General features: G+C 43.8%; 1 protein-coding gene across 1 annotated transcript in view; it reads right to left on the reverse strand.

Annotated features, from left to right (window-relative positions):
* LOC127929324 (dorsal-ventral patterning tolloid-like protein 1) overlaps window positions 1–13594 on the reverse strand; it is a 98195-nt gene that overhangs the window by 65965 nt on the left and 18636 nt on the right. Inside the window, exon 3 of the mRNA XM_052517294.1 lies at window positions 193–298. Coding sequence (XP_052373254.1) covers window positions 193–298 — 106 coding nt within the window. The remainder of the gene's footprint in view (window positions 1–192; window positions 299–13594) is intronic.

Raw genomic sequence — 13594 nt, forward strand, 5'->3', positions numbered from 1 at the left:
AAAAATAAACTTTTCAATTAAATACATGAAATGTCAGGAGTGTGTGTGTGTGTGTGTGTGTGTGTGTGTGTGTGTGTGTGTGTGTGTGTGTGTGTGTGTGTGTGTGTGTGCGTGCGTGCGTGCGTGCGTGTGTGTGAGCGTGTGTGTGAGTGTGTGTGTGCGTGTGTGCGTGCGTGTGTGCGTGTGTGTTACCGTGAGAAGGTGTTCCTAGCATAATGCATGATGCTGTCGAAGTCGTAAGGCTCCCCCAGCGAGTTCACCTCTCCTGGTTCCATCTTCAAGAAGTTATACTCCTGACCTGGAGACAACACACTCTCAGATATTGACACTCTCAGATAGAGACACTCTCAGATAGAGACACTCTCAGATAGAGACACTCTCAGATATTGACACACTCTCAGATAGACACTCAGATATTGACACACTCTCAGATAGAGACACACTCTCAGATATTGACACTCTCTCAGATAGAGACACTCTCAGATAGACACACTCTCAGATAGAGACAACACACTCAGAGAGGAGACACACTCTCAGATAGACACACTCTCAGATAGAGACAACACTCTCAGATAGAGACACTGTCAGATATTGACACTCTCAGATAGAGACACTCTCAGATAGAGACACACAGATAGAGACACTCTCAGATAGAGACAACAGATAGAGACACTCAGATAGCACAGATAGAGACACACTCTCAGATAGACACACTCTCAGATAGACACGCTCAGATAGAGACACTCTCAGATAGACACTCTCAGATAGAGACACTCTCAGATAGAGACACACTCAGAAAGAGACACACAGATAGAGACACACAGATAGAGATGCACAGATAGAGACACACAGATAGAGACACACTCAGATAGAGACACACAGATAGAGACACACTCAGATAGAGACACACAGATATAGACACAGATAGAGACACACAGATAGAGAGAGACACACAGATATAGACACAGATAGAGACACACAGATATAGACACAGATAGACACAGATAGAGACACACAGATATAGACACAGATAGAGACACACAGATATAGACACAGATAGAGACACTCTCAGATAGAGACACACTCAGATAGAGACACTCACAGATAGAGACACACAGATAGAGACACAGATAGAGAAACTCAGATAGAGACACTCAGATAGAGACACACTCTCAGATAGAGACAGGTTAGACACCCAGATAGAGACCCTACAGATAGAGCCAGATAGAGACAGCTTGTCTAGAGCCCAGATAGAACTGTTAGATAGAGCACAGGCCTGATAGACCATCTGACTCAGATCATCCCAAACAGATAGAACCCAGATAGAGACAAACAGATTTTTATTTGATACACAGAAAGACCCACAGATAGAGATTCGCTATCACATTTTGATATTTTTATGACACACTCAAGAACCTCCAGAGCTAACCAGCTAACTAGCACAAGCTATTTAGATTGTTAGTTTAAAAAAAAAAAAAAAAACACAGATACAGCCAGCCCAGATAGAGACCCATCCACAGATAGCCCCCTGGACACTGATTTCTTGGATAGAGACACACGATAGATGACACAGATAGAGACCCCATTCAGATAGAGACACACAGATATAGCCTAGTCAACGCCATTTTACCACTGTTTGAGACACACTGATTAGCCTCGCACACTGTTTTTAGCTAGCTTTCACAGATCAACACCTGTGATTAGACACACAGATGTAGTCTCTCCCAAATGTCAATATGCCTTGTATACTGTTGTTCAGGATAGAGATCATTGTTTTAGTTCACAGATGGAGCCCCTAGATCCACACTGCATACCCCTGTTACCTCCTTTGACCCCCACACATGCGGAGACCACACCCATACAACCAGCATGTCCAGAGATACAACACTCTCATCATCACCAGTGCCTGGGCTTACCTCAGATGTAGACCCCACCATACCCCTGTCTAGCATTATGCCCTGAATATATTCTACCATGCCCAGAAAGAGACCCAACTAGACACCAGATAGCCTTTAGCCGCACCCTCATACTAGACTTCTCTGTTCCGCGGGTGATGTGGAGGTAAACCCAGGCCCTGCATGCACAGATATTTGAGACACAGATAGAAAAAGTCTTGGTTTTATGCATGTCAGATCAGAAGCCTCCTCCCTAAGTTTGTTTTACTCACTGATAGAGACACACAGATAAGAGACCAGTGTCTGAACTGGCACAGATAGAGCCACCAAAATTCAGAGACATACCCAACTATAACACACAAGATAGAACTGCCAAAGATAGAGACACAGTCTACTGACACACAGATAGCCTGCAAAGATAATGTCATACTTTAGATACAGTCCAGGTCCATAGACAAACAGTTTGAACTACTAAGAAAATTACTCTCTCCAGAAACAAGATCACTGTTGCCGCCTGCTACCGACCCACACAGATAGCTGCGCCCTGGACACCATTTGTGAATTGACCTCATCTAGCTTCAGAGTTTGTTCTGTTAGGAGACTAAACAGATAGCTTAACACCCAGCAGTCCTACACACAATAGATGCCTCAATCTCACACAAATCATAGAACCCACAGGTACAACCACTAACTAGAAACAAGGGCACCAGATAGACGCCATCCTGACCAACTGGCCCTCCAAATAGATACCTCCGCTGTCTTCAACCAGGATCTCAGCGATCACTGCCAGATCGCCTGTATCCGCCACGGAGCCGCAGTCAAAGACCACCCCTCATCACTGTCAAACGCTCCCTAAAACACTTCTGTGAGCAGGACTAATCGACCTGGCCCGTGTATCCTGGAAGGACATTGACCAGATAGAGACACACAGATGCCTGGTCATTCTTTAAAAGAGACACCACAGATAGAGCATGCACAGATTCAAAATGAGAACCAAGAACAGATACAGCCCTTGGTTCACTCCAGACCTGAGCCCTCGACCAGCACAAAAACATCCTGTGGAGACACACAGGTATAGACCCACAGATAGAGCAACAGATAGGGAAGTCAGGAACAGATACACACAGTCAGTCAGAAAGCTAAGGCCAGCTTCTTCAGGCAGAAGTTTGCATCCTGATCCAACTCCAAAAGTTCTGGGACACACAGTCCATGGAGAACAAGAGCACCTCCTCCCAGCTGCACACTGCACTGAGGCTAGGAAACACAGGTCTCCACCGAGAAATCCAGATAGAGAAACACAGATAGAGACTCACAGATGGCCATGCCTTCCGCCTGAGCTACTCCAGACTCGAGACAACAGCTAGAGACACCCGTAGTTCCTCACCCAAGCCTCTCCAGGTTCTCCTTTACCCAAGACCAGATAGCAGATGACACACTGAAAGAGCTGCAAAACCTGGACCCGATACAAACAGATGGGGGATAATCTGAGACACACATTTAGAAACATCTGCAGATTGTAGCAACCCCTATTACCAGCCTGTTCAAGACTCTCTTTCATAGTCTGAGACACAAGATTGAAAGAGACACACAGTCATCCCCTCTTCAAAGGAGAGACACACACCTGAGACCCAGATATAGACCTATATCCATCCTGCCCTGCCTATCTAAGGTCTTAGAAAGCCAAGTCAACAAACAGGTCACTGACCATCTCGAATCCCACCGTAGAGACACACGCTGTGCAATCTGGTTTAGAGACACACAGGTAGACCTCAGCCACACACAGTACTAAATGATATCATAACCGCCAGATAAAAGACAGTAGAGCAGCCGTCTTCACAGACCTCGATAGCACGACTCTGTCAATCACCAGATAGAGACTCAACAGCCAGGTTTTTCGGATGACTGCCTTGCCTGGTTCACCAGATTACTTTGCAGACAGAGACCACACAGTGTGTCAAATAGAGGCACTGTCAGATCCTCTGGCAGTCTCTATGGGGGTGCCACAGATAGAGACACACAGATATAGACTCTTTTCTCTGAGACACACAGATGAGACACACACAGATAGACACACAGATACGAGACACACATTCTATATAGACCGATTGGACACTGTGCTATCCAACCTCCAAACGACATTCAGATGCCAGATAGCACACAGATAGAGCCTCCAACAGATAGAGAAAACAATATAGAGACACACAGATAGAGACACAGCATGAGATAGACACAGATAGAGGTTCCACAGATAGAGACACTATAGAGACACAGGTGTCACAGACTGAAACACTCCTTCCAGAGATAGAGACACACAATAAAAATCAGATCCAGACACACAGATAGAGACACACTCAGATACACCTAGTAAGACAGATAGACAGATAGAGACATCAGATGGGACAACACAGATAGCAGAACTGGATGCAGACACACAGATAGAGACATCAGATAGAGACACTAGAACACACAGATACAGATAGAGACACAGATAGAGACACAGTCAGATGGAGACACAGATATTCGACGCACAGAGACACAGATGGCTCCAGGTCATAGAGACACACAGTCCATACTAGGTAAAGAGACATCTCAGATCAGTCACAGATGGCAGACACCCATCAGTATAGAGACACACAGATGAGACACACAGATAGAGACACCTCAGATAGAGACACAGATAGAGACACACAGATGGAGAGAACAGATAAAACGCTGATAGAGACACACAGATCAAACATCAGACACGAGCAGCTAACAGCTGCAGCTGTACACAGATAGTAAATAGCTCAGATTTCACCTAGACACACAGATAGTTTTTACACAGATAGAGACTTTTCTGATAGAGACACACAGATATCTCTACTGTACAGACACATCAGATATTTATCACCAGTGTTAATCACAAAATTGATTATTCGAGACTCCTCAGATTTTGCACACATTGTATATAGACTGCCCATTTTTTCACAGATGTTATTGACTTGCTAAGATTGAGACACAGATAGAGACACACAGATGTTGAGACACAGATAGAGACACAGGTAGAGACAAATGAGAACAGTTCTCAACAGCCTACCAAATAAAGGTGAAACAAATAAAGACACAAATAAAATAAACTCAGATAGAGACTCTCAGATAGAGACACACAGATAGAGACACACAGATAGAGACACACAGATAGAGACACAGATAGAGACACACAGATAGAGACACACACATATAGACACAGATAGAGACACACAGATAGAGACACACAGATAGAGATGCACAGATAGAGACACACAGATAGAGACAGATATACACACAGATAGAGACACACAGATAGAGACACACACAGATAGAGACACACAGATAGAGACACACAGATAGAGACACACAGATAGAGACACACAGATAGAGACACACAGATATAGACACAGATAGAGACACACAGATAGAGACACACAGATAGAGACACAGATAGAGACACACAGATATAGACACAGATAGAGACACACAGATAGACACACACAGATAGAGACACAGATAGAGACACACAGATAGAGACACACATATAGACACACACAGATAGAGACACAGATAGAGACACAGATAGAGACACACAGATAGAGACACACAGATAGAGACACACAGATAGAGACACAGATAGAGACACACAGATAGAGACACACAGATATAGACACAGATAGAGACACACAGATAGAGACACACAGATAGAGACACACAGATAGAGACACACAGATAGAGACACACAGATATAGACACAGATAGAGACACACAGATAGAGACACACAGATAGAGACACACACAGATAGAGACACACAGATAGAGACACACAGATAGAGACACACACAGATAGAGACACACAGATAGAGACACACACAGATAGAGACACACAGATAGAGACACACATATAGACACACACAGATAGAGACACACAGATAGAGACACACAGATAGAGACACACAGATAGAGACCCATAGATAGAGACCCACAGATAGAGACACATATAGAGACATTCAGATGGAGACACACAGATAGAGACACACAGATAGAACCACACATATAGAGACACACAGATAGAGGCACACACATAATATCTGAGTGTGTCTCACAGATAGAGACACACTCAGATAGAGACACACAGATAGAGACACACAGATAGAGATGCACAGATAGAGAAACACAGATAGACACAGACAGATATACACACAGATAGAGACACACAGATAGAGCCACACACAGATAGAGACACACAGATCCTTTTAGAGATGTTGTCTCAGATGGAGACACACAGATAGTTCAGCCACACAGATAGAGACACACAGATAGAACACACAGATAGACTTACACAGATAGATAGAGACACACAGATAGAGACACACAGATAGAGACAACAGATAGAGACACACAGAGATAGAGGGACAAAGACAGATATAGACACAGATAGAAAGACACACAGATAGAAAGAGACAAACAGAGATAGAGGACACAGATAGAAAGACACAAAGAGAGACACAGATAGAGACAGAGAGATAGAGGACACAGATAGAAAGAGGGACACAGATAGAGACACAAGACACACAGATAGGGACAAAGATAGAAAGAGACAAAGATAGAGACACACAGATAGAGACACACAGAGAAAGAGGACAAAGATAGAGACACACAGATATAGAGGGACAACAGAGGGACACAAGATAGAGACACACAGATAGAGACACAGATAGAGACACAGATAGAGACAAAGATAGAAACAGGGACAGATAGAGAGAAAGATAGAGACAACAGATAGAGAGACAACAGATAGAGACACAGATAGAGACACACAGATAGAGACAAAGAGATATAGACAAGATAGAGACACACAGATAGAGACAAAGATAGAAAGAGACAACAGATAGGAGAGACAAAGATAGGACAAAGAGAGATAGAGACACAGATAGAAAGAGGGACAGATAGAGAGAAAGATAGGACAACAGATAGAAAGAGACAAACAGAAGAGAGAGAGGGACAGATAGAGACACACAGATAGAGACACACAGATAGACAAAGACAGATAGAGACAGGGACAGAAAGAGGGACACAGATAGAGACACACAGATAGAGAGACACAGATAGAGACACACAGAGAGAAAGAGGGACAGACAGATAGAGACACAGATAGAAAGAGGGACACACAGATAGAGAGGGACACAGATAGAGACACACAATAGAGAGACACAGAGGGACACAGATAGAGACACACAGATAGAGACACACAGATAGGGACATTCAGATAGAGACAAGAGAGACACACAGAGATAGAGACACAGATAGAGACACACAGATAGAGACACACAGATAGAGACAGATAGAGACACACAGATAGAGACACACAGATAGAGACACACAGATAGAGACACAATAGAGGAACAGATAGAGACACAGAGAGAGAGGGACAGATAGAGAAAGAGAGACAAAGATAGAGAGGGACAAGATAGAGACAAGAGGAGACAAAGATAGAGAAATAGGGACAAACACAGATAGAGACACAGAGTAGAGACACAATAGAGAGAAAGAGGGACAAAGAGAGAAAGAGGGACAAAGATAGAGAGGGACACAGATAGAAAGAGGGACAAAGAGAGTAGAGGGACAAAGATAGAGAAAGAGGACACAGATAGAGACAAAACAGAAAGAGGGACAAAGACAGATAGAGACAACATAGAAAGAGGGACAAAGATAGAGAGGGACAAAGACAGGGAGATAAAGAGGGACAAAGAGAGAAAGAGGGACAAAGATAGAGGGACACAGATAGAAAGAGGGACACACAGATAGAGACAAAGATAGAGAGAGGGACAATGAGAGAAAGAGGGACAAAGACAGATAGAGACAGAGAGATAGAGGGACAACAGAGAAAGAGGGACAAAGATATAGAGACACAGATAGACAGATAGGGACAAAGATAGAAAGAGGGACACAGATAGAAAGAGGGACACAGATAGAGAAAGAGGGACAAAGAGAGACACAGATAGGGACAACAGATAGAGAAAGAGGGACAAAGAGAGAAAGAGAGACAAAGACAGAGAAAGAGGGACACAGATAGAAAGAGGGACAAAGAGAGATAGAGGGACAAAGAGAGAAAGAGGGACAACAGATAGAGGGACAACAGATAGAGAGAAACATAGAGACAAAGAGAGAAAGAGGGACAGATAGAGAGAACAGAGGGACAAAGATAGAAAGAGGGACAAAGAGAGAAAGATAGGACAACAGATAGAAAGAGGGACAAAGAGAGAAAGAGGGACAAAGACACACAGATAGAGGGACAAAGAGAGAAAGAGGGACAAACAGAGATAGAGACACAGAGAGAAAGAGGGACAAAGATAGAGACACAGAGGGACAAAGATAGAAAGATAGGGACAAAGAGAGAAAGAGGGACAAAGATAGAGAGGGACAAAGATAGAAAGAGGGACAAAGAGAGAAAGAGGGAGAAAGAGGGACAAAGAGAGAAAGAGGGACATAGAAAGAGGGACAAAGATAGAAAGAGGGACAAACAGAAAGAGGGACAAGATAGAAAGAGGGACACAGATAGAAAGAGGGACAAAGAGAAAGAGGGACAAGAGAGAAAGAGGGACAAAGATAGAAAGAGGGACAACAGATAGAAGAGATAGACAAACACAGATGAGAAAGAGGGACAAAGAGAGAAAGAGGGACAAAGAGAGAAAGAGGGACAAAGATAGAGTGGGACACAGATAGAAATAGACAAAGAGAGAAAGAGGGACACAGAGAGAAAGAGGGACAACAGATAGAAAGAGGGACAAAGAGAGAAAGAGGGACAAAGAGAGAAAGAGGGACAGAGAGAGAAAGAGGGACAAAGATAGAAAGAGGGACAAAGAGAGAAAGAGGGACAGAAGAAAGAGGGACAAAGATAGAGACAAGGACACAGAAGATAGAGGGACAAAGATAGAGAAAGAGAGACAAAGAGAGAAAGAGACAGGGAGATAGAGGGACAAAAGAAAGAGGGACAAAGAGAGAAAGAGGGACAAAGATAGAAAGAGGGACAAGAGATAGAGAAAGAGGGACAAAGAGAGAAAGAGGGACAAAGATAGAAAGAGAGACAAAGATAGAAAGAGACAAAGATAGAGAAAGAGGGACAAAGAGAGAAAGAGGGACAAAGAGAGAGAAAGAGGGACAGAGAGAAAGAGGGACAAAGAGAGAAAGAGGGACAAAGAGAGAAAGAGGGACAAAGAGAAAGAGGGACAAAGATAGAAAGAGGGACAAAGAGAGAAAGAGGGACAGATAGAGAAAGAGGGACAAAGATAGAAAGAGGGACAAAGAGAGAAAGAGGGACAAAGAGAGAAAGAGGGACAAAGAGAGAAAGAGGGACAAAGATAGAAAGAGGGACAAAGAGAGAAAGAGGGACAAAGAGGAGAAAGAGGGACAAAGATAGAAAGAGGGACAATAGAGAAAGAGGGACAAAGAGAGAAAGAGGGACAAGAGATAGAAAGAGGGACAAAGATAAAGAGGGACAAAGATAGAAAGAGGGACAAAGAGAGAAAGAGGGACAAAGATAGAAAGAGGGACACAGATAGAGACACACAGATAGAGAAAGAGGGACAAAGAGAGAAAGAGGGACAAAGAGAGAAAGAGGGACAAAGATAGAAAGAGGGACAAAGAGAGAAAGATAGAGACAAAGAGAGAAAGAGGGACAATAGAAAGAGGGACAAAGAGAAAGAGGGACAAGATAGAGACAAAGAGAGAAAGAGGGACAAAGATAGAAAGAGGGACAAAGATAGAAAGAGGGACAAAGAGAGAAAGAGGGACAAAACAGATAGAAAGATAGAGGGACAGAAAGGTAGGGACAAAGACAGAAAGAGGGACAAAGAGAGAAAGAGATAAAGAGGGACAAAGAGAAAAAGAGGGACAACAGAGAGAAAGAGGGACAAAGAGAGAAAGAGGGACAAAGAGAGAGAGGGACACAGATAGAGAGGGACAAAGAGAGAAAGAGGGACAAAGAGAGAAAGAGGGAGAAAGAGAGAAAGAGGGACAAAGAGAGAAAGAGGGACAAAGAGAGAAAGAGGGACAAAGATAGAAAGAGGGACAAAGATAGAAAGAGGGACAAAGAGAGAAAGAGGGACAAAGAGAGAAAGAGGGACAAAGAGAGAAAGAGGGACAAAGAGAGAAAGAGGGACAAAGACAAAGAGAGAAAGAGGGACAAAGAGAGAAAGAGGGACAAAGAGAGAAAGAGGGACAAAGAGAGAAAGAGGGACAAAGATAGAAAGAGGGACAAAGAGAGAAAGAGGGACAAAGAGAGAAAGAGGGAAAGAGAGAAAGAGGGACAAGAGAGAGAAAGAGGGACAAGAGAAAGAGGGACAAAGATAGAAAGAGGGACAAAGAGAGAAAGAGGGACAAAGAGAGAAAGAGGGACAAAGAGAGAAAGAGGGACAAAGATAGAAAGAGGGACAAAGAGAGAAAGAGGGACAAAGAGGGACAATGAGAAAGAGGGACAAAGAGAGAAAGAGGGACAAAGAGAGAAAGAGGGACAAAAAGAAAGAGGGACAAAAGATAGAAAGAGGACACAGATAGAAAGAGGGACAAAGAGAGAAAGAGGGACACACAGAGAGGGACACAGAAAGAGGGACAAAGAGAGAAAGAGGGACAAAGAGAGAAAGAGGGACAAAGAGAGAAAGAGGGACAAAGACAGAGAAAGAGGGACAAAGATAGAAAGAGGGACAAAGAGAGAAAGAGGGACAAGAGAGAAAGAGGGACAAAGAGAGAAAGAGGGACAAAGATAGAAAGAGGGACAGAGAGAAAGAGACAAAGACAGAAAGAGGGACAAAGAGAGAAAGAGGGACAAAGAGAGAAAGAGGGACAAAGAGAGAAAGAGGGACAAAGAAAGGGAGAGAAAGAGGGACAAAGAGAGAAAGAGGGACAAAGACAGAAAGAGGGACAAAGAGAGAAAGAGGGACAAAGAGAGAAAGAGGGACAAAGATAGAAAGAGGGACAAAGAGAGAAAGAGGGACAAAGACAGAGGGAGAAAGAGGGACAAAGAGAGAAATAGGGACAAAGAGAGAAAGAGGGACAAAGAGAGAAAGAGGGACAAAGAGAGAAAGAGGGACAAAGATAGAAAAAGAGGGACAAAGAGAAAGAGGGACAAAGAGAGAAAGAGGGACAAAGGAGAGAAAGAGGGACAAAGATAGAAAGAGGGACAAAGAGAGAAAGAGGGACAAAGATAGAAAGAGGGACAAAGAGAGAAAGAGGGACAAAGAGAGAAAGAGGGACAAAGAGAGAAAGAGGGACAAAGACAGAGAGAAAGAGGGACAAAGAGAGAAAGAGGGACAAAGAGAAAGAGGGAAAGAGAGACAGGGACAAAGAGAAAGAGGGACAAAGATAGAAAGAGGGACAAAGAGAGAAAGAGGGACAAAGAGAGAAAGAGGGACAAAGAGAGAAAGAGGGACAAAGAGAGAAAGAGGGACAAAGAGAGAAAGAGGGACAAAGAAGAAAGAGGACAAAAGAGAAAGAGGGACAGAGAGACAAAGAGGGACAAAGATAGAAAGAGGGACAAAGAGAGAAAGAGGGACAAAGAGAGAAAGAGGGACAAAGATAGAAAGAGGGACAAAGATAGAAAGAGGGACAAAGAGAGAAAGAGGGACAAAGACAGAGAGAAAGAGGGACAAAGAGAGAAAGAGGGACAAAGAGAGAAAGAGGGACAAAGATAGAAAGAGGGACAAAGAGAGAAAGAGGGACAAAGAGAGAAAGAGGGACAAAGAGAGAAAGAGGGACAAAGAGAGAAAGAGGGACAAAGAGAGAAAGAGGGACAAAGAGAGAAAGAGGGACAAAGAGAGAAAGAGGGACAAAGAGAGAAAGAGGGACAAAGGTAGAAAGAGGGACAAAGAGAGAAAGAGGGACAAAGATAGAAAGAGGGACAAAGAGAGAAAGAGGGACAAAGAGAGAAAGAGGGACAAAGAGGAAAGAGGGGGACAAAGAGGGACAAAGAGGGACAAGAAAGAGGGACAAAAGGAGAGAAAGAGGGACAAAGAGAGAAAGAGGGACAAAGAGAGAAAGAGGGACAAAGATAGAAAGAGGGACAAAGAGAGAAAGAGGGACAAAGAGAGAAAGAGGGACAAACAGATAGAAAGAGGGACAAAGAGAGAAAGAGGGACAAAGAGAGAAAGAGGGACAAAGAGAGAAAGAGAGAGAGAAAGAGAGACAGAGAAAGAGGGACAAAGATAGAAAGAGGGACAAAGAGAGAAAGAGGGACAAAGAGAGAAAGAGGGACAAAGAGAGAAAGAGGGACAAAGATAGAAAGAGGGACAAAGAGAGACAAAGAGAGAAAGAGGGACAAAGAGAGAAAGAGGGACAAAGAGAGAAAGAGGGACAAAGAGAGAAAGAGGGACAAAAAGGAGAGAAAGAGGGACAAAGAGAGAAAGAGGGACAAAGAGAGAAAGAGGGACAAAGAGAGAAAGAGGGACAAAGAGAGAAAGAGGGACAAAGATAGAAAGAGGGACAAAGAGAGAAAGAGGGACAAAGAGGGAGAAAGAGGGACAAAGAGAGAAAGAGGGACAAAGAGAGAAAGAGGGACAAAGAGAGAAAGAGGGACAAAGAGAGAAAGAGGGACAAAGATAGAAAGAGGGACAAAGAGAGGACAAAGAGAGAAAGAGGGACAAAGAGAGAAAGAGGGACAAAGATAGAAAGAGGGACAAAGAGAGAAAGAGGGACAAAGAGAGAAAGAGGGACAAAGAGAGAAAGAGGGACAAAGAGAGAAAGAGGGACAAAGAGAGAAAGAGGGACAAAGACAGGGAGAGAAAGAGGGACAAAGAGAGAAAGAGGGACAAAGAGAGAAAGAGGGACAAAGAGAGAAAGAGGGACAAAGAGAGAAAGAGGGACAAAGATAGAAAGAGGGACAAAGAGAGAAAGAGGGACAAAGAGAGAAAGAGGGACAAAGAGAGAAAGAGGGACAAAGAGAGAAAGAGGGACAAAGAGAGAAAGAGGGACAAAGAGAGAAAGAGGGACAAAGAGAGAAAGAGGGACAAAGAGAGAAAGAGGGACAAAGATAGAAAGAGGGACAAAGAGAGAAAGAGGGACAAGAGAGACAAAGAGAGAGAAAGAGGGACAAAGAGAGAGAGAGACAAAGATAGAAAGAGGGACAAAGAGAGAGAGAGAGAGAGAGAAGAGAGAGAAGAGAGAGAGAGAGAGAGAGAGAGAGAGAGAGAGAGAAGAGAGAGAGAGAGAGAGAGAGAGAGAGAGAGAGAGAGAGAGAGAGAGAGAATCAGAGAGACAGAATCACAGCTGTCAGCTGCCTGGCTCTGAGGGGAAACACACACGCACACTCAACCTGATTCAAAACACAGACTTACAGCAAACACACACACACTCATTCTGACAGGACCATACACACACACACACACACACACACACACACACACACACACACACACACACACACACACACACACACACACACACACACACACACACACACACACACACACACACACACACACACACACACACACACACACACACACACACACACACACACACGTGACTCATTTCAGGAAACTAGGCTTATGTCCAGCGTCACTACTTCAGAGGCATTGGAACACATTTCACGCCTTAATAACAAACGTCTATGACGCGTGCTACATGGCAGACCAATCACAACTAATCTCTCTGCATGTCCAGCCCACTCATTATCTCAGCCAATCATGGCTAGCGGG

The sequence above is a fragment of the Oncorhynchus keta genome, unplaced genomic scaffold (genome assembly GCF_023373465.1).
Source record: "Oncorhynchus keta strain PuntledgeMale-10-30-2019 unplaced genomic scaffold, Oket_V2 Un_scaffold_6470_pilon_pilon, whole genome shotgun sequence".
Taxonomy (NCBI): Eukaryota; Metazoa; Chordata; class Actinopteri; order Salmoniformes; family Salmonidae; genus Oncorhynchus; species Oncorhynchus keta.